The sequence below is a fragment of the Callithrix jacchus genome, chromosome 2 (assembly GCF_049354715.1).
Source record: "Callithrix jacchus isolate 240 chromosome 2, calJac240_pri, whole genome shotgun sequence".
Taxonomy (NCBI): domain Eukaryota; kingdom Metazoa; phylum Chordata; class Mammalia; order Primates; family Cebidae; genus Callithrix; species Callithrix jacchus.
Genome location: NC_133503.1, coordinates 200,606,640 through 200,634,130, shown reverse-complemented (window position 1 = coordinate 200,634,130; position 27,491 = coordinate 200,606,640). Strand labels below are relative to the sequence as shown.

General features: G+C 44.5%; 1 protein-coding gene across 2 annotated transcripts in view; it reads left to right on the top strand.

The window, feature by feature from the left end:
* Window positions 1-27,491, top strand: part of ADAMTS16 (ADAM metallopeptidase with thrombospondin type 1 motif 16) — a 182,825-nt gene that overhangs the window by 119,050 nt on the left and 36,284 nt on the right. For both annotated transcript variants that reach the window (XM_035291797.3, XM_017970002.4), the window contains one exon: window positions 10,221-10,347. In XM_035291797.3, coding sequence (XP_035147688.3) covers window positions 10,221-10,347 — 127 coding nt within the window. The remainder of the gene's footprint in view (window positions 1-10,220; window positions 10,348-27,491) is intronic.

The window sequence follows — 27,491 nt, the reverse complement described above, 5'->3', positions numbered from 1 at the left end:
GTTAACAGAATCCCAAATCCTACTGATCTTTGTAGATTAAAGTCAACACTTTACCCTCACAAGCAAATTGAAAGCCAAACCCACTATGAAGTATGCTGAAATTGGTTCCACATGTTTTTGTCTCCATCAGCCTGGGTCTCTGCGTATACAGCAGGCAGTTTCCATCCTCCTATGCAGGAAAGGCTGTGCCACATGTAAGCATCAGCTTGCCCCACGGCCCTCGCTCAAGGGTCCTCTGTTATTCATCTTGTCATGTCTTTTTGCCCCAGAGGAGATGCTTCTCCTCCTTTCTAAATGAAATTCTCCACTGGTGCTCTTCATCCCATTATCCACATTTCTTATCATCAAATGTACCTTTTTTTCATTCAGTGTCATTCTTCCCTCTCCTTACCAACCGTTCCTTTTTCTTAAATGTGGTTGGGCCTCCTTAATCTTAAACTCTTCATTCTTCTACTCCTTCTCTTCCTTCTTTTGCTTTTCAGTATGAAGCTTGTGAATGCAAAATATCTGAGACAGGTCTCGGTCAATTTAGAAAGTTTATTTTGCCAAGGTTAAGGACACTTTCGTGACACAGCCTCAGGAACTCCTGAGACATATGCCCAACGTGGTCGAGGGGCACAGTTTACTTTTATACATTTTTAGGGAGACATGAGATATCAATTAATATGTGTAAGATGTACATTCATTCAGTCCGGTAAGGCTGAACAACTCAAAGTGGGGACTCCCAGGTTAGAAGTAGAATATAGACAAAAGGTTGTATTCTTGTCAGTCCTTGATCAGCCTTCCACTGAGGACATAATTTAGTCTGGCTCAGTGTTTCTGTATTTTTACATAAACAATAGGAGTGGGAAAGCAATCAGGTATGTGTTTGTCTCACATGAGCCTCAGAGGGATGGTTTTGAACAGAAGAGGAGTCAGGTTTGCCTTTGCCCAAGCAGTTCCCAGCTTGACTTTTCCCTTTAGCTTAGTAATTTTGAGGTCCCCAGATTTATTTTTCTTCCACAAGCTTATCAGTGCAATCTGCTTGCATTCCCACCCAGAGACCACCGACTCTTCCCCAGTGCCTCAGTTTCATCCCTGCAATCCACATCTTCAAAGACCCTCCAGTCCAGACCCCACCCGGTCACCACATCCACAGGCTCTTTCTCAGCCCCTCTTCCCTGGCCTCCCTGCAGCCTTCAACATCTGGCCACTCCTCCCTGGCCTCCCTGCAGCCTTCAACATCTGGCCCCTCCTCCCTGGCCTCCCTGCAGCCTTCAACATCTGGCCACTCCTCCCTGGCCTCCCTGCAGCCTTCAACATCTGGCCACTCCTCCCTTGAAACTTCTTTCCTCTGGATTTCCAAGACCTGTTTATTTTCATGAATTCTTGTCTAACAAGATCAGTGGCCTCCTTTCTTTGTATTCTCCCTTAGAGTGATAGCTCATTGAATGCTTTTCCCGATCATCACTGACCAGGAAGGGGCTTGTGTCCTTTCATGCAAATCTCTGCGTCCATCTCTGTTCCCTTGTCAGTCCCACACCTACAGTGGCCTGAAGGACACCTCTGCTTGGTTTTCCCCACTGTGGTAAATTCATACTGTCGTGGCAACAGGGGTCAATTTCTCAGTTACCTCAAAGTCGTCTCTGGTCTTTTTACATCCAGGCTTGATTTTTTTCAAGTTACCCAGGAATCACTGATTATTCATCTTGCTCTCCCCGTTTCTAGTCTTTTTTTTCCCACTCCCAATAATCAGTTAACAGACCATCTTAAAACCTATTCTCTTGAGCTTCCTAGATACATAATCATACCACATCAGCTTTCCTCTTGTCATAATTTTCATACTCCTTATATTCTTTTTATTTTGTCAAATTGTGTTAGCCAGTGTTTCCAAAATAACTTTAACTAATATTAGTTAAAATTCTTTCTTTATTTCTGACCTTAATGGAAATAGTTCAAGTGTTTACCATAATGCTAGCTTCTAGGTTTAAATAAACATTCAAGTACCTATATTTATATGTGTAGATACAGATATACACACATAAACACACAAACTCGTACAAATATGCAGATATATTGATGTGAGTAAATATCCATCTGTCATGTTTTATTAATGTTTTTATCAAAAATGGAGGCTAAATTTATGACATGCTGAACTTTATTACATTTATGATGGAGTTTGTGTTTGTCCCTTAATCCATTAAATGGTGAAATATATTAACATCTGTTCTTAACATTGAACCATCCTTGCATTCCTGCTATGAATCATTATCTGGTGATGTATTTCTTTCTAATATGTACTTGATCCTTCTTCTCTTAGCTTATTTAGCATTTTTCACATTAATACTCCTAAGTATTATTGAGCTGTAGTTTTCTTTTATGTGGTAAAATATGAGACATTCATTTCCATAAGTGTTGGAAACCTTTCCTATTTTTTATGCTCTGGAAAACTTTAATAGCTTTGGTGTTATCTATCTCCTAACATTTGGTAAAATGTATTTGAAGAATTTGTTTCTATTGTTTTTGAAGGATTTAAATCTTGGTTAAATTTTTATATTATTATGTATGGTAATTAGACTACTTAGATTGTTTATCCCTTCTGGAGGTAGTTTTTCTAATTAAGAACACCATCTTTTTAAATGTAAAATTTAAAACTTAATTTTTATATATTTGAAAAGACTAAACCATTAGATTATTTTCATTTTTTCTATATGTAAATATTTTCTTATTCTCATTTCTTATCTTGCTCATTTGTGCTTACTACTTATTTACTTCATGAAGTCCAACATATCAGTGACAGTTTCATCAAGAAAATAGAAACCATTCTGTGTATTTCAAGCAGTAAGTTATTTAATACAGAGGATTGTTTGTTTATAAAATAGAAAGATTGAAGGAGTAAAGGCCAGACATCTGTAGCTCTCAGAGATACTCTGGCTTTTGAAAAGCCAGAAAGTTGTAGAAAATTTTAGAGATCACACGTGATGATTACAGATAATCCAGCAATGGAGCCAATGATTCCTAGAAAATGCCCAAAGATGACCACAGACCTTTGCGTCTGCCAAAGCCCATCCTTACATCCACTGCTTCCAGAGATGGGAGCATGTGGCTTCACACTCCCACCTTCCAAATCTCATGCGAATGCCTCTGACTGGTGGGATCTAGCTAAAAGCCTCACAGACAAGAGAGTTAGAAAATGTACTCCTGCTTTTCTTGTGATACGGAGGAGAGTGTGGAAGAAGGTATGCAAAGTTGTACATTATTATATTCAGTATATTGACTTCTGTTTCTAATATATTGACTTCTGTTTTCATATCAAATTTCTCTTTCTGCTTTCTTGGGCTATTCTTTATTTGTAACATCCTAATTAAAATATTTAGTTTACTTATTTTCATTCTTACTCCTTTATTGACATAAGTATTTAAGGCCATGAATTGTCCTCTGAATACTGCTTTAGCTACATTCCGCAGATTATCTTTTTTAGCATTTTCATCATTATTTTCTTAAGTAAATTTTTTATAACCTGCTAACTTCTCTATTTCTATTAATTGCTAAAACTTTCAAAGGGACACTATACATTCCTCTCTTGTTTCCTAATTATATACTTATCTTATGTGCTTGTCATCTGTCAGTGTTCTCAACTGAAGAGTCTGCTGTCTCTCATAAGGTGCATTTGGAACCGTGTGGCAGTATTTTAGTTGTCATTGTAATTGGGAGAGGGATGCTACTGACATTTAATGGGTAGGATCTAGGGATGCTGAAAGTCTTGCAACATGCACTGCTGTGCTACATAACAAGGCATGTTGTTGCCTAAAATGATAGTAACATGTCATCAAGGAAAACAAAAGATTTCTAAGGTCACAGCTAAAAATTAACTGGCGGAGGCAAGACTTGCACATACATTGGACAAACGCAGTGCTTTTCATTGAGTTTTGTATATTTTTTTACTATGTGGCTACTAAATTATCACATGACTAACTAGATCCAGGCTTCCCTGTTATGCAATTAGCAGGTAAAAGCTCTATGACTTGGACCTGGGACATGGCCCACACTGAGGCAGCTTAAGGGTGAAGCCAAGCAAATGTCTCCAGTAAGAAAGAAAGAAAGTATATTAATAAAGCCAACTGCTGCGTTTACTTCAAAGCAAAACAAATTTCTTACTTGCTTAGTCATCGAGAGACTGTACCTTGATGAGAAGCATCAGTGATCATAAAGTCATAATTCTTTGTTCAGACTTGAACAGAAGATTTGAATTTCACATGTTTCCAATTTCAAAACAGGAAACCAAACTGAAGCCATTGTTTATAAAATCACACCTCCTAAAAAAGCCATGAAAGTTTGGTTAAAATGGACTTTGAACCTGAAAATAAGTGTAAAGAGAGGAACAGTTTAACTTGCATTTGTATTCATTAGATTTCTAACAGTTTTAGGAAAATTGTGTGGTTATTCTCTATATTTCCTATTTAAATTGGGTCAACATAACTATTACACTTAAGGAAGTCTATAGGATTTTCTGCAAAACAATTTTAAACGAACATTTGTTTCTTTTTTTAATTTTATAGTCTCTCAGTCCTAGTTAGCAGGTGGAAAGTGAGTTCATAAAGCATCTTCAAATTACATCTCAACATTGATACATGTGTCAGTCATCGAAATTGTGCCCCAGTTTGCCCTTAAGTAATATGTAAAGCAAAGAATATATCCTTATTTTGATGATGCTTGTGGGGGCTAAGTATTAGCTAATACTCTACTAACTTGTCCGAGCTTAGAAGTTAATGAATGTAACAGAATTGCCCAGTGGCTCAAAAACTAAGTGAAGTGACAAACTAATCCATGCACGCTACTGAAATTATAACGATGAATAAGAAATGCACTCTGCCCCTGAGAAATCTGTTCCGATGAATGCCACATAAATGTTAACAGAGCCTTATAATCACAGTCACCATGTAATGAATTACTGGGATGCAAAGTGGGGTCTAATGCAAACAACTGGGAGGCTTTGAGAGGGAAAGGTGTTACTGCTATCATTTTTCCAGAACAGATGAGCATAAAGCTGAGCTAGCCTGACATGAACTGTTTTTACTCACAGCACTTCTGACGCCAAATAGGTGGGGTTTTTCCACACTAACAACCAGTTCTCCAATTCTCTAGATGCTGCTAGCTTAGTGTCCTACAATTCAGTTCAGTTCTGATGCTGACTACCTGGAATTAGCTTCAAACCCTAGAGGGGTAAGAGCTCAGTTCCCCAAGACTTTCCTCCCCTCGATGTGAGTTTCCAGTCTTGGGTCTCATGGATCACCACAACTTGCCTACGAAGTCAGGGGTTCCCACAGGCTTTCCCTTTCGGGTTTGCTGATCTGCTAAAATGGCTCAGAAAACTCAAGGAGCCACTTGATTTCCTATCATGGGTTTCCGATCATGGGTTATAAATGATGAAGAGTTGCATAGGTCTTGAGGTCTCCAACAGTCCCAAGCACAGGGGCTTTTGTCGCCATGGAGTTGAGATGTGCCACCCCCACCCTGTGGATATGTTTATCAACTACCAATCTCTCTCCCCTCTCTGAAGGTTGGTGAGGTGGGGGAGTGGGAACTGAAAGTTCCGTACTCCAGAGATCCGGGGATCTTAGGAGCTGTGTGCACTCCTCACACCTGGGTAAACCGAAACAGGAATCAGTGGTGGCTTCTAAGTTTGCCCAGAGCTGACTTAACACTTCTCAAAGTGTAGTCCTTGGTCTAGCAAGAGCAGTAACAACTAAGCCTTTGTTAGAAGTGGAAATTCTAAGACCCAACCACAGACCTGCTGCAGCTGAAATCTAGAAGTAGAGCCCGGCACTCCATGTTTCAATGAACAAGCCCTTCCAGGGTGCTCTGATACACACTGAAGCTTGAGAACCAGTGACTGAGAACCAGTGAGCCAAGGAATCAAGAGAAGCTGGTGTGTCTGGTCTGATTGAAAGGGATGAGAAGAAACCCACTGGGTAAGCCCAAAGGCACGGCTGTAGAGGACAGCACTCAGGATGGAGAGAGCAGCAGGTGGGCTGCCCCGGGGAGTCAGAGGACAAAGGAAAGGTTGCAGGGCACGGTCCCAGCATCGCAGGTTAGAAGAGCAAGACTAGGAAGTCCAGAGCTTAAAAACAGAAAGATGGGCTTTGAATCTGTGCAGGAGGTGTTTAACCTTGTATCTGCAACTTTCTTGTTAGGAACTAAATGAAAGGTGCTTTTTGCATGACTCAAGTTTTCAGCTTAAATTTCCCTTTCAATGTAATGAATTGGAATCCCAAGTTTTTATTTTCTTTTAGCATTTCTCTCACCCCATTGTCTTGCCCCCTTTCAAAGGCCACTCCACCTGTCCGGAGGGGGGGGGTGTTGAAGTGGCAGGAATGTGTACATGTGTATGTTTATTTTTAAAGGAAATGCCATTTTAAAAAAGACATTCATTTGCTGGAAAACAGAAGCTGATCCAGAACAGTGCTGCTCCTCCCTCCTGAGAGCAGGAGCTGCTGTGAGGCCTCGACTACAAGGGATTTGGGGCATATCATTGCCCACCCCTCGGTACCCATGTCTGTGCTGGGTGCGACATGATGGTTCACAGAGCTGGTTTATTACTATCTCAGGGACACTGACATCAATGAGTTTCTGGACATCACTTCCTTTTGCAGTGAATTTCACTGTGCAGCCATTTGGGTCATCATGCACAGCCTCTGTGGTCCTGTACACACCTGCGCATGTCTCTGGCCCCCTGAGTCCCACCTGAGCCGCAACTGAGCCTTGTCCAGCACCACTGATGAAGCGGGATCCTGTGCCCACCCAGGCTTCTGCAGATTCTGCTTCTGCTCTGTCTCCAGCACAACAACACATCTGCTGAATCGAGGTTCAGGCAGCTGAGCAGCATAATTCTAGAAGTCCACCCTGTTTACTGTAAAGAGTATCTGAGACAGGTCTCGATCAATTTAGAAGTTTATTTTGCCAAGGTTAAGGATATGCCAGGAAAAAGGAATACAGAATCTCAGAAACAGTCTGTGGCCTGTGCCTTTCTCCAAAGATGATTTAATTTGAGTGCTTCGATATTTAAAGGGGAGAAGCAGACAGGAGGGGAAAGAGTAAGGGCATGGTCCCATTACTGGATCCACAGGTGGCAAGGGAAAAGGAACAGGCAGGAAATTGTCAACTGAGTGTGCATCTCACTCAGTAAATTGGCACTGGACGTGATAAGGTGGTCATGGGTAGCTACCCTCGAGGGGTGTTTAACCTTGTATCTGCAGCTTTCTTGTTAGGAACAAAAGGAAGCGTGCTTTCTTCATGACTCAGCTTTCGGCTTCAAGTTTCCTTCCGGTGTAGTGAATTGGAATCCCAAGTTTCTCTTTTCTTTTTCTGTTTCTTTTTTTTTTTTGAGACGGAGTTTCGCTCTTGTTACCCAGGCTGGAGTGCAATGGCGCGATCTCGGCTCACCACAACCTCCGCCTGCTGGGTTCAGGCAATTGTCCTGCCTCAGCCTCCTGAGTAGCTGAGATTACAGGCACGCGCCACCACGCCCAGCTAATTTTTTGTATTTTTAGTAGAGACGGGGTTTTACCATGTTGACCATGGATGGTCTCGATCTCTTGACCTCATGATTCACCCGCCTCAGCCTCCCAAAGTTCTGGGATTACAGGCTTGAGCCACCATGCCCTGCCTGTTTTTATATTCTTTTAGCATTTCTCTAGCCCCACTGTCTCGCCCCCTTTCAAAGGCCACTCCACCTGCCTGGGGGGATGTTAGGCACTCAAAGACCAATCCCAAATCCATCTTCAATTTTTCTAAATTGATCTTTTAGAACAGAGGTTGAAGCTGCAAACTTACCAGTGCTGCCTTTCCATTGCCCCATGGGATTGAGGTCCGTCTTCAATGAATGCCACGTTGGCCTTCTTGCTGTTAGTTTATAGTGGTTTAAATCTTGTTCTTTCATAGAAACAATCTTCTTCAAGAGGTTCAATATGTTTAAATAATTTTCTTACATTTCTAGAGTGTGTAAGTGTGTATCAAAATCATTTTTTTTTTTTTTTGAGACAAAGTCTCATTCTGAACCCAGGCTGGAATTCAGTAGCACCATCTTGGCTCATTGCAACCTCCACCTCCCAGGTTCAGGCAATTCTCCTGCCTCAGCCTCCTGAGTAGCTGGGATTATAGGCATGCACCACCATGCCCAGCTAAGTTTTGTATTTTTAGTAGAGACAGGATATCACCTTATTGGTCAAACTGGTCTTGAACTCCTGACCTTGTGATCTGCCCGTCTCAGACTCCCAAAGTGCTGGGATTACAGGCATGAGCCACTGCGTCCAGCCTCAATGTCATTTTTAAATAACCTATTCCTGATCAGAGATCACTAAAATCAAAGAAATAATTGCAAAATTCACCTGAAGGGGGCACCGTGTAAAAACCAGTTACCTTCTGGGTTAAATATATAATTCTGCCAGGTTAGCAGAGAGACGATTGATTTTACAGAACTGCGAGGGTCCCGCGTAACCTCTCTTTCTGCTTCATCAGTGCTCAAAAGGCTAAAGGAAATGGGTGGTTTGCGGCTTGGAGCTATGAGTTCCTACAGGGGCTCCCTGCTTTGGAACTTAGGGGAGCTGCCCTCCTCTTTACACTTAGGAAAATGGATACTGTATGGAGTACAAGTTTCCTTTCTGAATGGCCTTATTCCTTTTGACTAAGCAACGCCAAAATGTCAAACTTGTTTTCAATGTGTATTTTAGAGACTTTCAATTTTCCTTAAGCCAGTAGGGTTTTGACTTCCGTGGAACTAGAATTAGAGATTTTTGTGCCTGGTGTGTACAACCCGCTCCTTTGCTCCTCTGAGACAATCTGTTGTATCACCTTATGAGCAAACTCTGAGTTATCGGAGTCTGTCTGAGTTGTACACAGCTTGGGCTGCAGAGGAATGAGAACGGGAGTTCCATCCAACCTGTAGGACTCCTTCGTCCGTCTTTCCAAGTGCAGCGATAAAATCATTTTTAGATCTAAATATATTTTGTGTTAATTTTAAGTCAACACCAGTTCAGTTCTATTTATTTTTTCCCCTACTCCCTAACTTTTTCGAGACAGGGTCTCCCTTGGTCATCCAGGCTGGAGTGCAGCTAAGTGCCATCTTGGCTCACTGCAACTGCTGCCTTCCAGGCTCCAGCGATCCTCCCCTCAGCCTCCCGAGTACCTGGGACTACAGGTGCATACCGCCATGCCTGGCTAGTCTCTGTATTTTTTGTAGAGACGGGGTTTTGCCATATTGCTCAGACTGGTCTCAAACTCGTGGACTCAAGCGATTCACATGCCTCAGCCTCTCATAGTGCTGGGATTACAGGTGTAAGCCCCCACGCCTGGCCCTGCATTCACTCTTTAATATCGTTCCTCAAAGTGTCTTTTAGTTAGAGTCTCTTTTTTATTGTGGCAAAATATATGTGAAATTTGCCACTTTTGCCGTTTTTGAATGTACATTTCAGTATTGTGAGGTACATTCGCATTGATGTACAACCAACGTCACCATCGTCTCCAGAACGTTTTCATCTTCTCAAGTGGAAACTCCGTGTCCACTAGACGTTAGTTCCTAATTCCCCCTCCTCAGGACCCTGCAACCCCCACTCTATTTTCTGTCCTGGTGAACTGACCACTCCTGGTCCCTTACTTAATTGAAATGTTGAACAAATACAGAGAAGTTCACAAAGTCTTGAATAGGTGAAGGCTGAGAATCAAGTACGCTTCCATTTCCGTTGGCTTCCTTCTACTCAACGCCTGAGTCATGACTGTGAACGTTGGCCTTTCACACTGAGCTCTGTGAATTCTCTGGTGACAAAGGGCTTGTCCTTTTGTTGTCTGTGTTTCCTGCTGACGTGTTACCGTTTCTTGTTGTCATCTCAAATGGAAACGGGAAGCAGGTATATTTAATAAACTACGGAAAGAGTAGAAAACAAACCAGCAAATCTCATCACACGCATGAGGACATCAATCGCAAAACAAACGTTGACTTTAAAGATGTTAAAATCAAACTATGGAGGGACAATACGTGCATCTTAGAATGAATGAAATTTGCTAATGACGACTTACGAAGACAGGTGAGAAAAGTGGAATATTAATAGTTGGCCAGTTGGTCATAAACACAGAGACATGTAAATATGGCTAAGACTTTTTAAAAGAGATTTTATTAGCTCTTCACCTGCCTTTTATTGTGGGGCATGCACGTGAGTCTTTATTCTACATTTCTTCCTTTCCTACAGGACAGATGACTGTGAGAGAGGGCTGCTACAGAGATCTGAAGTTTCAAGTAAACATGTCCTTCTGCAATCCGAAGACCCGACCTGTCACAGGGGTGGTGCCTTGCAAAGTATCTGCCTGTCCTCCCAGGTAAGAAGCACCGTGTCCATCGAAGCAGGTTTCCCAGTTTGCAGATACCCTCAGTGAGTCTTGGAGTTCCTGAGTTTAGAAAGAGAAGTGCTGATTGCCATCGCGTCACTCATAACAGCGGAGAAGCAAAGGGGACAAGAGCTGCCTCCACAAGGGACCTAGGGAGTGTGTTTGGGCGGGAAGTGGTCTGGAAATGTTTGTGATTGTAAGTGGACATTCTTAGAACGGTGTCCTGTTGGCTGTATTTGTGCTTTAATCAGTTGCAGGCTGGCAGGGTGATGACACACCCTGGGGATAGTGATGCATTCTCTCTTAGCCTGCTGTGCTGTTCACTAGCATGTGCTTTTCTTGCCGAATGAAACCTGCTAGAAGAACCCATCAAAGGCCAACCAGGGGAAGGGACCCTGGGTTCCTCAGTGCCCTGCAAACATGCAGGGGTGAGGGCTGGAGCCACAAAAAACTGGGGCGCTTGTCATCCTGCTCTACTGTCACTGCTGCTGCCCCTAAGAGTTCCTGAACCCAAGCTTGGGTTCTCTGAGGCAGGAGGTAGAGAAGGACCCCTAGATGCAGCCACGGTCCTACTGGGCTGTCAGGAGCCATCAAGTCTGGACAAAACCTTGACCTTTCTGGTCCTCACTTTCTTCATCTTTACATGGGGACACATCACAGAGGGTTGTGAAAGGTGATGCAGGATTATTCTCTGCCCCTTTGCTGGACTCCCAGCAGGGGCACCTCATCTACTCGGCCTGCTGTGCTCAACCCCTTGTGGGAGGAAGCATGTGAGCAAAATGAGTACAGGATCCAGCTGGCCACTCTGAAGACACAGGAGAAAGCTGCGTGCAGAGCCCATGGCCAGACCAGGCGTGTTGCCAGGAGAGGAACATGGTGGTACCCAGGCAAGGGTGCCCAAACCCCAGATCTCCAGAGGGGGTGTCAATGTGCTAATTAGCTCTTTCGGTTCCATCGTCCACAGCCCAGTGGACGGAGGTTTGTTAGTAGTTCAGTCAGCTCCTGACCCTGTAGTGTGGGGCAGCTGCCTTCCACCATCAGGGGCAAAGGGCCAGTGTGACAGCCTTTCTAGTACCCACATTCAGTGGGTCCCAAGCTCTAGTCTAGCATCCAAGAAGAATGAGGTCATGGTTGATGATTGAAGATGGTGAGGGCGGAGAATTGTATTGAGCGATGAAAACAGTTTTCAGCAGAGAGGCGAGATGGAGAGGGGATGAGAATGGCAGGTCATCTTCTCCCGAAGACGGGAAGTCTCTTCCCTGAAGCCAGGCCATTTCCCCTCCTACCAACTTAGCCTGGAGTCTTTAGAAGCACAGAATGAAGAGGCGAAGAATTACAAAAAGCATGAAGGAGGGTTGGTCCCTGTGAAATCTACCTTGGTTTGCCGGCTAGTGATCATCGAAGTGAGGCTCCCGCCTTCCCACAGAGACTGGGAGATAGGAGTCCTCTCTTCAGATGTCAGCCGGAGCAGACAGGAAGTGGTGAAAAGGGCTCTGAGGACCGTGGCTAGAGTTTGGCCAAGGACAGAACATTGTCAGCTGCTGTACCAGCTTGACCTCCCACCCCTGCTGACTGGACAGTGGGGTCTCTGCCTGTGTTCCCGTTGCTGTTGACATCACTGTGAGCCTGATTGCAGGTCCTTGCCTTGCCATGGGGAAGTGGGAACATTGCTTTCTGTGCTGGGTTTCTCTCCATACTGTGTTTAGTTCAGGTTTGTTAAGGAAGAAGCATGTGTGGCTCCTCAAGGCACCTAGTTACCAGTGCTGCGAAGCGGAGAAACCACTAAATTAGACTTAAAGAAATCTGTGTGCATGGAAGTTTTTGTGTGCATGCGCATACGTGTGTGTGCATATGTGACTTTCACATGCAGGAGGGACTGGGCTTAGTAGTTCCATGTGGAAGCCAGTCCGTCGCAATGTTAATGTTAAAGCTCAGGGTAGTTGGAAATGTTGATGAGTGCTTGCATGCTATTTCTCAGGCTGGTCATGTTAACGGATCAAGCGTACCCTGGCAATCTAGTCAGCCCCGGTCTACTCAGTGAAGTCCATCTAGAGAGAATGCTAGAGAAAACTCACCCCAGCGTGGGAAGAAGTTACCGTTGTCTGGGATCTTAACTGTGTGCTTTGAAATATCGCATAATCAGCTCTGAAGTGATAGTCGGGACAGCCCTGAAGAGGCCCCTTTGCATCTGCAGACCCCACAGTGCTCAGGCGTAGAAAGCAGGAGAGCTGGTGGCCCCAGGGCAGCAGAGAAAAGCAAAGGCAGCAGCAGAGGGAGCAACTGCGGCCTTTCCCTAGGACGGGCCTGTGTCCTGCCAGCTGGGGACCATGCTAGCAGCTGCTTCAGTGCTTTCTTGGAAAGAGCAGAAGAGTTCATTTAAATCGTGGTTGCCCATTGTTGCAATCTGCCTGTTGGTTGGTTGTTTTCTTTCTTGCCACCTCCCCCATACTGCTCACAGTATGTCCCCCTTGGCACTCACAGTGAGAAGAAACCTGGGACGTTGGGGATGGCTCCAGTGAGAAGGGAGCTCTTCTCCTCCGGGGGCTTTCTCTTCCTGGTGTTACCCAGACTCTTCTTTTTTTTTTTGAGACGGAGTTTCAGTCTTGTTACCCAGACTGGAGTGCAATGGCGCGATCTCGGCTCACCGCAACCTCCGCCTCCTGGGATCAGGCAATTCTCCTGCCTCAGCCTCCAGAGTAGCTGGGATTACAGGCACGTGCCACCATGCCCAGCTAATTTTTTGTATTATTAGTAGAGATGGGGTTTCACCTTGTTGACCAGGATGCTCTCGATCTCTTGACCTCGTGATCCACCTGCCTAGACCTCCCAAAGTGCTGGGATTACAGGCTTGAGCCACCGCGCCTGGCCTACCCAGCCTCTTCTTAAACCAAACCTCGGTAGAGTGTGCTCAACTGGAGGCTATGTGGCTGCTCATTCACTGTCACTCTTAGTGTTTGCTGTTTCTATATTGTCTCACCCTGTTTCAAATCTGTCAAAACACCACTTTCTGAGCAAGACCGCAGTACAGTTGTACTGAATCTCAATCATGGAAATCTAAGCAGCCTTACATGGTCAGGCAAACTTGCCCTTACCCTCAACCATTATCCAAGACTGTCATCCTCATCTCTTGTATCCATTGAGATAAATCTTTGTTCCTGGTGTAAAATGTTCACACTTACTATGTGAAAAAATCTCTTTGGAGTTGAAATGGGAGGAGCTCCCTTATCCACCTCGTAGGGCGTGCGATGAGGGTGTGGCTCGCTTCTTTGGTGGCCCGCTGCTCAAACCTCTAGAAGGAGCAGGCAGACGGGCAGAGTGTGGGGCTCCAACCCCACCGCAGCGTCGAGGGGTGAATGTTTACCGCTGCTGAACTGGCATTGGGCGTGTGTTACCGTGTGATCTTCCAGTTTTGGCATCCCTAGGCAGCTCATGTCAATCAGCTCAATTAGACTCTCTGCCTTATCCCAAGGACAGAGGGCTTTCTGTAGAGGGTTCTTGCCTTGGTATACTAGGAAATTTGGATTACACATGGACTTGGAGAATGAGTACAAGGTTTTACCAAGTGCAGGTAGCTCTCAGCAAGGTGAATGGGGAGCCAGAAAGGGGATGGAGTGGGAAGGTGGTTCTTCCCATGGAGTTGGGCTGCTCCACAGCTCAGCTCTCCTCGGACGGTTCTGGACAAACTCTGGCTGATGGTCTGCCAGCATCTGCTGGTGCCTGTCAGTGTGCTCTTCCACCGATGTGTTTTTCTCTAGCTGCTTGTCTAGTGCCCACTAGGGTCTCAGGGTTTTTATAGGCACAGGATGGGGGCATTGTGGGCCAGGGCAGTCTTGGAAAATACAATATTTGGGCATGAAAACAGAAAGGCCTGTCCTCACTAGGTCCATGGGCACAGGCCTGCGGGTGGAGCCCTCACCAGGGACCCCGCCCTTCTCCTCCCAGCACTTTCCCGCCCCATTCCCTTATCAGAATCGTATCTTTGCTTGTCCACTGACCCATCCCAAGGGATGAGAATCATGCCTGGCTCATGTGGGACCTCAGTAGGTGTTTGTAGGAGACGTGGGTGAACCATGGTCCCACTAGGCCAGGTAGAGACACTTCAGGCTTGTGGTGTGGCCGTGGGGACGTGGCCTCACTTCTTTATGACTCAGTTTGCACAGCTGTGAGATGACAAAAAGAAAATGTGTGCAGTCACATGCCATGATTATAAGCTCTGGGAGCCCACTCTCCCTTGAGGTTGCTCTGTAGAGAAGCTTGACAGGTCCTGTCCGGATTGCCGCCATTGAGAAACAGACACTACTCAGACATCACAAAACTTCTGGAATCAACTGCTCCTTAGTGCGTCTAAACCACATTTGTATGTTTCCACATATCTCCTAAGTAAAGTATCTGCCTCATGTCAGCCTCCTTCAGGAGCTCCCTTGGGAAGACCCCAAGGTAAGAGCATTTGTGGTTTTCTTGACTCACCATAGTGCTGCAGGTGAACATCTCATCAGACGCTTGGTCACCACAGCTGCTGCTCCTGATGTGCTCAGTTCGTCAACACTAAATTCTGCTGTGCAGTCCTTCCAATGTACAGACCTCTCTATTCCTTTACTGTTCACTCAAATGGTCTCCCTGTTTCAGTCTCTTGCTCCTGCTGTCGATAATAATTGCCCAGAGGTATCCCTCAAGGTCAATCTCTCCTTCCTGTCTTTGTTAATAGAAGCCCCTCCCCCATATGATGCATATACCCACATGCAGGTGGATCCCTTCTGGACAGGGTATCTGTCCTCCCAGGCTGAGGTCTGGCCTATGGGATGCGAGCCTGTACCCTCAATGCTGAGGTCTGGCCTATGGGATGCGAGCCTGTGCCCTCAATGCTGAGGTCTGGCCTATGGGATGCGAGCCTGTGCCCTCAATGCTGAGGTCTGGCCTATGGGATGCGAGCCTGTGCCCTCAATGCTGAGGTCTGGCCTATGGGATGCGAGCCTGTGCCCTCAACGCTGAGGTCTGGCCTATGGGATGCGAGCCTGTGCCCTCAATGCTCAGCCTTCAAGAGGCAGCTGCTCTTTCCTCTTCCTCTGCCCACCCCTGTGGCTGCACCAAGGCCTGGCCTTAGTGAGCGGCTGCAGCCCCTCGGGCAAGGGTCACCTCCTAGGGGAGTGGAGGACCAAGATGGAGGTAACCAAGCCTGGTGACCCGGAGCAGGACCGCCCTCCCCTGCTGCACTGTTGCCCCCCAGCTCAGAGTCATACGAAGGGAACTGCCCCTCCCTTGTTAAGCCATGCCTACTGGGTCTAGTTGATGCAGCTCAGCCACTTTTGGAGCTCATATACACCTCACCTGTGATGCCTCGGTCCTGAACACCCCTCACCAGACAGGCCATGCCTCTTGTCATGCAGCTCCCGTGCTTCAGAACCCACACTGAAGTTGTCCTTCTGTCTCACTGGGTGGCTGGTCTTCCCACCACTCACTGCTCAGGATCCTGGAGTCCCCACCAGGCCAAAGTCCATGGCAGTACTGGAACACTTCCCTCACTGGCCCCTGAGCTGCCTTGCTTCACCCTCCCTCCCCCATACTGCCCCGGTCACCCCAGCCTGGATGCCCCCAACCCTTGACCCACTCTGCACATGGAGCTGAGCAGTTAAATGCTACCCCAAGATCCCATGTTCTCACTCTACAGTGTGCTCACCCAAGGATGGTACACATACTTACACCTGTCCCTGGGTCATTTGCTCCCCATCTCCAGGACACCAGGTTCACATCCCCTCCAGTCTCCTCCCGTATTCTCCATCATCCTGCCCCACACTCCATCTGGGACCTCAGACTAAAGGGAAGGAAACAATGACCAGACTTTTCTCTTGCCAACATCTCCCTGTGCTTCCATCCCCCAGCTCTGCCCTCCCTCCCATCACAAGGGGCAGACGATCTCGCGCCTCTAGAGGAGCCTTTGGAAGTCATTATTTTTTCCATATAAGTGACCCATTTTGCCCTGTGGTTCCTCTTGTTTTTCTGGCTGGGCTTCCTCTGCCTCCGCCTCTTTACTCTTGGTCATTCTGGTATTCAGAGATTTGCAGCCGCAGAGATCCCTGCGTTCTGCTGGGTCCTGTATTCTACACTTAACTCTTTCAAACACAATTTCATACACACATGCTGGCAAGAGCACCATGAGCTGGAAGAAAGGTGCAGCTGGCAGCAGAGGGCCAGTCTAGGGGGAGCTGATGCATCCACAGCAGGTAGAATCGTGAGACTGAGGCTGCCCCAAACCCACTTCAGTAAAACCTGGGACCTCCGTCCAATGGCACCCTTTGACATGTGGACCTCATATTTTGGAATGTTCATATTGCCCTCTGAAAGAGGAAACTTTGAGACACTACAGAAGCCTCTCTGTGAACCCACTGCCATGCTTTCCTGGCTGGGAGAATCTTAAGAAAAATCAAGTGGATCCCCCCAACCCCAATCCATCGCCAGCAAATAGCAGGAGCCTGATCCCAAGTGGGGCTCAGGAAGTTTCTGTCTCTCAGGAGAAACAAGATCTCCAAGCTCTCTTCCCGCAAGTCTCCTGTGTTGGAATTATTTCTGTGGCGTGGTTTGGTTGGCAGGCATTATGTCCATGGACCAGAGACAGACAAAGGCGCTGGGCGCACTGCATCTTGTCAAAGGTGCAGCGGCGATACTGCCTGCCTCCGTGGGCTCAACCCTGCCTCCCCACTTCAGTGTGATCCAGGTCCCCTGTCTCCCAGTATAAGGTGAGGATTTCACGTAAACGCTCTCAGGTGTGGGAAACACTCACTAAATCTTGGCTCTGATTGTTGTTGCTATAAAAGAAGAAACAAATTCACAACAGTTATGTGTCTAGTCTCTAAAGCAAAACTACCCATGCACAACACCTTGCATGTATTAACCCTTGGGGATTGTTGGTTTATTATATTATTTTATTTTAACAATTGAGTTCGGAACATAGGTTTTAATTTAAAATGTTCCTTTACTTTTCTTCTGAAATGCAAAGTATTTCTAGTATGTCCTGGACACTAACAATTTTTGGTTCCTGATTAAATGGGCAGGAAACCCATGTTCCATTTCTCTGAGGATGGAGTGTGCATCTTTCTTATTGGATTCTGTCTCCCCTCGAGACTTCCCCGGCCTCTTGGCTGCAGGTGCTCCGAGCTGTGTCCTCAGCAGCCTGGCAAAGCTGGAGCCGCAGCCCTAAGGGAATGGACAGTACTCTCCTTCTCCACAGTTCGTGCTCTGTCTGACACAAGTGGGGCTCCGTCGGGTGTAATCTGGTGTTTCATGTTCAACTTGAAGGAGAGTCCCACAAGGATTGGGGAGTGCGACCTGTAAAACATTTTAATCCACAGCCTTCTCATGTTTAACTTAAATGAAAAAGGAAACCTGCTGTGCTGGCTGGTGCCCCAGCCTCCTCCTCAGCACCCAGAGGCTGTCCTGCCTCTCAGGCTCCCGCAATTGTATTGCCAGATGGAGTCCCCTAGGTCATAAATTGCTGCAGGGGGCAGGGTGTTAGGTGTCCAGGAGTCTCCTTGCTGGAGATTCTCTTAAAACATCTGTGCAGCCTCAGTCAGCAGGAGTATCCTGGAGAAATAACAGGCGTCAGCAGTTCCCACCTGCTCCTCCAGCTCCTGCTCCTCCCTCACACTGAGCCTCCTCCCTGTGCTGGTGTGGCCCAGACAGGCAGCCCTGGGCCCTCCCGAGGCGGCCCTGCCACCATCTGCATTCCAGCAGGAACCAGTCACTTTTATCGCTTGCTTTTGAGACAGGGATGATAAATCACACAAACATTTATTCCCTTTATACTTCTCAGTTTATCTAAATGGAGTGGCTCTTCAGACCATTCATCTTACGTCTCGTTTTCTGAGCATTAACACTAATCACACACCTTCCTAGACAGGGGATTGAAGATAAAAGAGGAAATGATTTCCAGATGGTAAATGGAGACGTCCACTCTGTTTTCGGGACTCTTCTAGGGATGCCAAATGAGAATCTAGATAACACCTGGGAAGAGCCTGGATCACATATCGGGATCAAACGCTTTGTTTTCTCTGTAGCCCTGTCTCCACTTGATATTTGGATGCTTTATTCTTCTTGCTTATACAAACCCATTAGTGGAATAATTCCTTTTACAACCAAGATACATAAGTCCGTAGCTCTGCCTGCTGCATGCACACTAGAAATGAAAGAGAGGACTCAGCAGGCAGCTTTATTTCCACTGCTCTCCTATAGAAACACGTGCAATGAAAAGAGGGGAGAAATTTCTCTTTCTGATGTTTCCTATCTCTCTTCAGTGTGAGGCCCTGAAAATAACTAACCACCCAGTAATGGGCAGGTTACCAAGGGAATGAAAAGAAACCTGGTTGCTAAGATGGTGTTTGTCTAGGAGAGGGTTTCGCTCACAGGAATGCTGGAGAAGGGAACAGCTCTGTGCATTTAATTATCCAAGTGGCTGAGTGCTTCCAAGCAGTAGGATGGGCTTCCTGGGGGTGAGGCCCACGTAGCCTATGGGCTCCCTGCTCAGAGGAGCCTCCGGTGTGATTTTATTCTCTGCTGTTGCTGATTCCAAAGGATTTTTAACAAGGGACCTGGCACCCTGGTTCTGCGCTGGGACCCATGAACGGCACAGCTGCGGTGGCAGGCAGCCCCACTTCTGTGTCAACATGGGTCTCTGGAATATATGGGGATTGTGTTAGGATGCTTGGTGTTTTAGCAACTCTACTCTGCATTCAGTCCTCGAGCTCGGAAAGCTGTTGCACACTGTTGTCAAACCCTGGCTGTGAGCACAGGCAGCCATTCTCTGCTGTTACTTTCTTTTTGCTTCCGGGATGAGTGCCAGTTTTACTGAACTTTGGATTACAAGCAGGGGAAAGAAGTAACAGGGGACCTTCCAGAGTCGTTAGAGATTTTTTTCTCTAGATCCCAAGGCTTTCCTGCTCTGCCGGGAGAGAGCCCAGTGGGGTGGACACAGGACTCTGCGTCTCACCCGCAGAAGCCACCTTGCTGAGGCCTATCTGATCGTCCTTGGGTGACCTGTTTGCCCACCACTGTGCCCTTTTCAAAGACATCTCACCAATCTCAGACTAATCAGGGAAACCAGAAGTGCTATGGACCCTCCAGAATGAATGCTGGGCCTGGCACAGTGGCTCACGCCTGTAATCCCAGTACTTTGGGACAAGTGGATAGCTTGAGCTCAGGAGTTCAAGACCAGACTGGGCAACATGGTGAAACCCCAGCACTGACAAAAACAAAAAAAAATTTGCTGGTGTAGTGGCACACACCCATGCTCTCAGCTACTTGGGAGGCAGAGGTGGGAGGATTACTTGAGCCCAGAGGCAGAGGTCGCACTGATTGTGCCACTGAACTTCAGCCTGGGCAACAGAGTGAAACCCTGTCTCAAAAAAATAAACTAAACTAAAACAAGAGAGAAACACTGTGAGGGAGCTGTTCAGCTACAGTGTGACGTCACCAGATCAGGTCGGAACGCCGTGACTTGAAACCGACTAATCACTTCAAATGCTGATTCTGAGGCATAAAAGTGATACCTTACTACATCTCCCCTGGGGAAAACGTCACTTCACGCCAAAGCAATGAGTTTGCAGCGTATTTAATCAGGGACAGACATCGGCCTACATACGTCTCTAATGGAAGTCAATTGTAACTACAGACAAACACGACAAACCATGAGCCAGACTAAGGACGTATTTCATGAAGCACTGGAGCGTTAACACAGAATGCATTGCAGGAGCCGTGGGGACATAACATCAACTTTCTAAATCTGAATGTGTCGTTGTACATCTAGAAGTGTGCCTTAAGTCATTCTGCAAAGTACTTTGTACTTCGGGTTTTTATTTTTCATTTGATTTTCATTTCGTTGTGTGGGTATGTGTTTTGTCTTATTTACTTACTTGTAAAGACTATTTTTTTTTCCAGCAGTTTTAGCTTCATAAGAAAATTAAGCAGAAAGTAGAGAGCTCCCATCTGTTTCCTAGGCCCAGGCACATCCACCCTTCCTCACCATCAACATTCCCCACCAGAGTGCTCCATTCGCTAAAATTTATAAGAACCCACATTGGCACATCCCTGTCACCCAAGTCCGCAGTTTACATGGGCATTCACTGAGTGTCGCACATTCTGTGGGTGTGGACAGACGATCCACCATGACATCGACCCACCGTGGTAGTATAACACAGAGGAGTCTCACTGCCCTGCGGATCCTCTGCTCTGCCTGTTCATCCCTCCCTCCCCTCAGCCCCTGGCAACCACTGACCTTTTTACCGTCTCCAGAGTGTTGCCTTTTCCAGAATGTCATAGAGTTGGAATCACACAGCATGTAATCTCTTCAGATCGGCTTCTGTCACTTAGTAACATGCATTTACGTTTCCTCCATGTCTTTTTGTAGCTAATTTTTTCTTAGCATTGAAGAACATTTATTGTCTGGATGTAACAGTTTCATTTATCCAGTCACCTGCTTATGGATATCCTGGTTGCTTTAGTTTTAGTATATTTTTAGAGTTTTATATATGTGTGTGTGTGTGTGTATAAATATATATATATATACATGCATGCATACATTCACACATATGTGTATGTATATGTGGTACCTTGCAAATGTAAGAATGTGTCTGGTTTTCAGGAAACGTAGGTGGTTATTTAGGCTAAATCATTAAATTTGTCCTATTTTTATTACTCTGTTTTCTGGGACTCAGGGTGGTTGGCTCTAAAATTCACTAGGGTTCCCCACACTCAGCATAACTGTATCCTAATAATTAAAACCGTGGCATATGCTTCAAATATTTTGGAATGAGAACACAACACAAGCTGGTAGATAGATAGAATAGATAGACTGCAGTTCAAACCTATTTATATTTTTGTCCATGCAATTACTGCAAATGATTGCAATACTAATAAGTACTTCCTGAAATATTTGTTGAAAACTGCAACTTTCATTCAGAATCAAAGTTTTGGGATTGGAGGGAAGAATACAGTATACTGTTTTTAGATACAATGAGACACCATCGCTCTATTCTCTGATCTATCAATAATTTAGAACTGAGTTTCTACATTTCCAAATGTAGGAAAGCTTCAGGGTAAATTTTTTCTGTTACTTAAAATGTTCTTTTGTTGAAATAAAAGGAAGTTTTAAAGTTATCTCATTTTTGACATTTTTGAGACTTCCTTTATGGCTTAGCAATGAGAGTTTTTGTAAATATTTCCCATGAGAATTAAGGAATGTGTTCTGAATAGGGTTATTCATGTGGCAACTAGATCAAATTCATGAGTTATTTATTCAAATCCGTCATGTTCTTATATTCGTCCGCTTTCTCTGCTTCTGAGAGAAGTCTGTTAAACTCTCACATTATCATTGATTCTTTTTCAGTTTCTTCTCTCAGTTTTACTTTATAATTGACTTTAAAATTCCACTTTGTATTGTTAGTTATAGTTTCCATGTGAATTGTTCTTTTATTATTAAGTAATGACCATCCTTGTTTCTAGTATTGCTTTCCAATTCACTATTTATTTTGTCTGAAATTAACATTATGAGCACTAGTTCCATTTATTATTATTTTTCGACCTGGCTTACAGTTCTTAATTCTCTTTATTTTTAAATGTTTGTGTCATTAGGTTTCTCTGTGTCTTTAGAAAATATTATTCTACTGGATTTTGATTTTATCCAGTGAAGAATTTATCTCTTTTTTTTTTTTTTTTTTTTTGGAGACAGAGTCTCATTCTGTTGCCCAGGCTGGAGTGCAGTAGTGTGATCTCAGCTCACTGCAACCTCCACCTCCCGGGTTCAAGCGATTCTCCTGTCTCAGCCTCTCAAGTAGCTGGGATTACAGGCAGGTGCCACCACACCCAGCTAATTTGTGTATTTTTAGTAGAGATGGGGTTTTGCCATGTTGGTCAGTCTGGTCTTGGACTCCCGACCTCAGGTGATCCACCCATCTCAGACTCCCAAAGTGCTGGGATTACAGGCGTGAGCCACCACGCGCGGCCAAATCTATCTTTTTTAACATAAGCGGAATCTGTTCTCATGGAGTGTGGTTATATTTATTTGGATTTAGGTCCACCAATTTATTGTGTGTCTTCTATTTACCATGTCTTCTTTTCTTCTTATCATATCATGTCTTTATTCTCTTCCATTTCCACTACTGCTAGAAGTGATACATTTTTCTATAAGACAGACTTTAGTATAAATTACTGTAACTTGTTAATAACCAGGATGACTCACACATGATTAATCTTAAAACTCTTAGAAATAAGTAATTTTTACAAAGACCTAAGTGAACTGCGACGAGCTTGAACTGAAGATTAAATCTCTTTGCAGTTCCGTGATGCAATATTGCTAGATTTTCTGTGCACCATCCTTCAAAGGGTGTTGGAAAGCAAGCAGGCCAAGAGCCCGGGGCTACACAGCAGACACACTAGCAGGGAAGGTCTCTGGGAAGGCTGGGTCAGCAAGCACAAGGGATGGCTTCCCTGACTCACACAGTGGGACTGCTCGCATTTGGAGTGGGGTCAGCCAGGGCTGTTGAACCTAGAAACAGGACCCAGCACAGCTGGCCCCAGAAAGGGAACGTCTCCCTCGGAGTATGACCACTAGCCTCATTTTTCTCTTTCTTCTTGTCAAAAACAAGAAACGAAACAAAACCAAGAAAAACGCAGAGGAAAACACTGCTTCATTAACCCTGTGTTTAGTAAGAATAAATATGTTTGTGTCACCGATTCCTTTCAGGATACACGTGCAGGCCTCATGTTCGAGAGCACTGAACTCTGTTAAAGAGAACATGGCTGAACTTTGCGTCTTTGAAACGTGCGTTGATTCTGAAAGTCACAGATCCTAAGTGTGTTGGACATGAAATGTATGAAGACGTCACTAATTTAGAATTTGTGACTTTCAGTGACAGAGTCGGATTGAAATCTCCCCTTATGCTGTCTCCCAGCATGAAGTTTGCTAATGTAATTTAAAAGAACAATCAAATGTCAGTAGACAGCCAGATGCTACAATCACATCACAGAAGAAAACCAGGCTTCCTTCCTGTTCAATGAGACAGCTTTCATCAGGGAGATTATGTATACTACAGTATGTGTTCAGTTACTCAGCAGATAGTTACCGAGTGATGGACACCCCAGCACCCGCCCTGTACTAGCTGGTTTGGAAGTGGCCTCTGAGCTACAGGACCAGGGAACTAGAGAGCGATGGTTGTTCACCAGGCTGACCAGGGAATGCACGGAATCATTTCAGGGTTTGCTCCATGAATTCAGTCATCATAAAGGAAGACCACAGTCTCCTAGAATGCGTGGGGTTTGTGTGGACCCAGTGCAAGGTAACAATCCATGCAAGAATTCCCCTCTCAGCTCCAGCCACCCACACTGTCCTGGAGTCTGATTTTGTTTTATATCAAATGAAATTCTAGTAATTAGGACTTTTTCATTGTTTCGATGTATTCATGATGTATTTCCTTAACTTACAAAGACTAGGCCAGCTGTGGTGACCACACCTGTAATTCCAGCACTTTGAGAGGGTGAGGTCAGGGGATTGCTTGAGGATAAAAGTTTGAAATCAGCCTGTGCAACACAGTGAGAACCCCACGGACACAAATTGTAATAATTTTTAAAGTTAGCCAGGTGTGATAGCATCCATCTATAGTCCCAGCTACTCAGGAGGCTGAGGCAGGAGGATTGTTTGCGCCTGAGAGGTCAAGCGTATAGTGACCTCTGTCCTCCAGCCTGGGTAAACAAGACTCTGTCTCAATAAAAAAACAAAACCAAAGACTAAAGAGACGAATCTGTTTAAATTGTTACAATTCAACATTTAAACAGAATCTAGGTTTTCCTTTTCACATCTATTACATCGATTAACTTTGGTTACTTAGTCACCACATGAACACTGTTTGAAACATTGAGTTGTACTTTAAAGCCAGCTATCAGAAGTCCTGGTTCCCTGCCCATCTACACACCCAACTCCAGCCTCAGTGACCCGGTGCTGATGACTGCAGTGACTTTCCTTCTCTGTTCTGGTGTCCTGCTATTTGGAAATAACCTGCATGACAGCCGTTTTTCTATTTATTGCATTTACAGATTATCCTATTATCCATTGCAAGTGAGGACTTGGCCTTTTTGTGGCACCTTTTATCAGTTTTCTGTCACTCAGCTCTCTACCACCAGCTTCCTGTCCCTCCGTCCTGCTTATGTGACTGGAGCCCACGGTTCCTCATTGTCATCACTACCATTATTGCTAAGCAGAGCAGCTTGATTCCGCTTCCTTTCATGTATAAAATGTTGTTTGTGTAAAAGCTAATGATTGTCTGACTTTTGTTTGCTTAGGTTTGTTATATAAACTCCAAAAGACATATTAAGTTCATGGACTCAATTAACAAATATAATTGAGTGTCTACTATGTGCCAGGCCCTTGGGACGCCTTAGTGAATAAACAGACAAAGCGTCCTGTCCTGGAGGTGGGCGTGTTTAAGTTGGGGTGACACAGAGTCAACGATATAGTGTTTCTTTAGACCGTACGCCTAGTTAGACTTTACGTTTAGTTCCATTTTTATTTATAGATGTTTATAATGTATTTTAAACGATAGCATATTTTATAAAGTGATAAGTGGCATGCATTAAAAATGAAAACAAAAACAAGGAGAAAAAACAAATGGAGGTAGAAAGGGAGATTAGAATTCCAAGAGAAGGAGGTGCAGGTTGTAGGATAGACTGAATGAGAAAGAGCCGTTTAAACAGGTTAGGAGGAGGTGAGCATGTGAAATGCCACGCGGTGTTTCCCCGACAGCCCAACCTCTCCCTCCCTTTGTTCCTGCACTCCTCATTCGCAGTGCTGCCATCCTTGTTCCAGCCTGGGACTGTCGCCCCCTGGAGCTTCCTGTGCGTCTCTGCCATGCTGAGCACCCTGTTTTTGGATGCCAGGCATTGTCTGTTTGTGGGAAACACAGAAGCAGTCTTCTGATTGCCTCTGAGGCTTCTCAACTAACAGAGAGTTCGAGAACAGAACTCTGGGGTAGAACTCACTTTCCACGGGAGTTTTAGAGTGATGTCCTTGTCCCCCATCCACTGCGGCTACTGGGAAGTCCATTGCTACTCCGATCCCCACTCCTTCATTTGGGAATGTTCTTTTTTCATTTTCCTCTCCTCTTTCTGGAAGTTTAAGGGATTTTTACTTACCTCTGGTCTCTGAAGTGCTTTAATGCTTTGTATTTTCACTCATTTGATGAGTCCACAGTGGTTCCTTTTCATTTGGGGAAAAAAGGTTTTACTAATTCTCTCCTTCATTTGTTTATACTCTTGCTTTCTGAACTCTAACACAGCAGACAAATGCCGTGATGTGCTTTTCTTTTCAAACGTCCATGTCTTTGTCTTTTTCTTCTGGAAGATTGGTTTTTAATTTCATCTTCCAGGTTTTCTGCTTTTGATTTCGCTTTTGTTGTTTGTTTTATACCTGACTGTCCTCTTTTACATTTTCAAATGCTCGTTTTCTTTTCTAATCTTTGTTCTTCTCTTTTAAGGCATCCTGCTCTACTTGTTTCCCTATAGAAACACTAGTTATTTGTCTTTCTTTTCCTTCCTTCCTTTTTCTTTCTTTCTTCCTTTCTTTCTTTCTTTCTCTCCTTCCTTCCTTCCTTCCTTCCTTCTTTCTCTTTCTTTCTTTCTTTCTTCCTTCCTTTCCTTCTTTCTCTTTCTTTCTTTCTTTCTTTCTTTCTTTCTTTCTTTCTCTTCTCTCCTTCCTTCCTTCCTTCCTTCCTTCCTTCCTTCCTTCCTTCCTTCCTTCCTTCTTTCTTTCTTTCTTTCTTTCTTTCTTTCTTTCTTTCTTTCTTTCTTTCTTTCTTCTCTTGCAGTTTTTCTCACCCTTTGTGCCCTTGTTGGCTAGCGGTCTCCAACCCTTGTGAGCAGCCTGGCTTGGGCGATAAACTGTCTGGCCCTCAGCGCATCACCCTCGCGCTCTGGGTAGCCATCATGGCAGTTTGCGGTAGCATCTTGCCAGACACACTGATTTGTTACTGTTGCATATTATATTTGTGTTATGTAAAGTAGTTTCCCCTAATAGATTCTTGTTTACGTGACACACTTGGAAAGTTTCTAATACTCTAAAATTATGAAATATTTACTTATATTCTCTTCAAACATTTTGATTACTTTAAATATTTGATTTTGATAAAAATGTGATTGATTTTGATATAAGGAATGAAGTATAATTATCCCAGTTATTCTTCCAGTGCCCACCAATCTGTTCCAACACCATTTATTGAAAAATTCACTTTCTCTGCATTGAGTTGGAAGGCCAGCCATCTCCTCACTTAAATCCATGTGAGGTTCACGAAGTCTGGCTGCCCTCCCTGCCCTTCCCTGCCCTTCCCTGTGGTGCATACTGCCTTCTCCTCCCTGCTGTCTCATCCCTACAGCGATTCCTAAAGTTTACTCCCAGAGAGGGAAAGCCCACCTCTCAACACTTGTCTTTCTTAGAAGGTTTAGGGATATTCCTGAATGCTTTTCCCAGAAGAATTTTATATTCTTGTTGTCAAGTTTTAAAATGAAAAATAATTTTCCTGAAATTTTGGTTGGGATTACATTGTATTATTAGACAAATTTAGGCAAAGTTGAAATCTCAAAAACTTGGAAGCTCCCTATCAGAAACCATTTTTTAAATTTTTACTTTATTTAGTTACCGGTTTTCTAATGAACAGTTTATAGCTTTATTTATATTAGGGAATATGAGTGTTTTTATTTTTTCTGAATATTTAATAATTTTTATTAATGTTGGGAATAAAATTTTGTATTTTATTTAGCATTATTTTTATAGAGTAAAACACTCATTTTGTAACCAGGTGCTAAAATTTTATATTTTTACATTTTTTCAATCAATGTCATATTTTTAATATCATAAGTCAATATGATAATGTTGTCTTCCCTCTCTAGTGTTTATATCTCTTGTTCACCCCGCCCTTAGTTCAATAGCAATGGCATGTATTTCTAGAACAATACTGCAATGCTTCTTTCCTACCTTTCATCTCAGTTGGAATGTTTCTGCATTTTCACAGTTAAGTGCTGGCTCTTCATTTCATGTCTATTGCCTATTACACTGTAATTTGTTCATCCAGTTATGGAAACATTCACCTGTTTTCATCTTCTCAGCA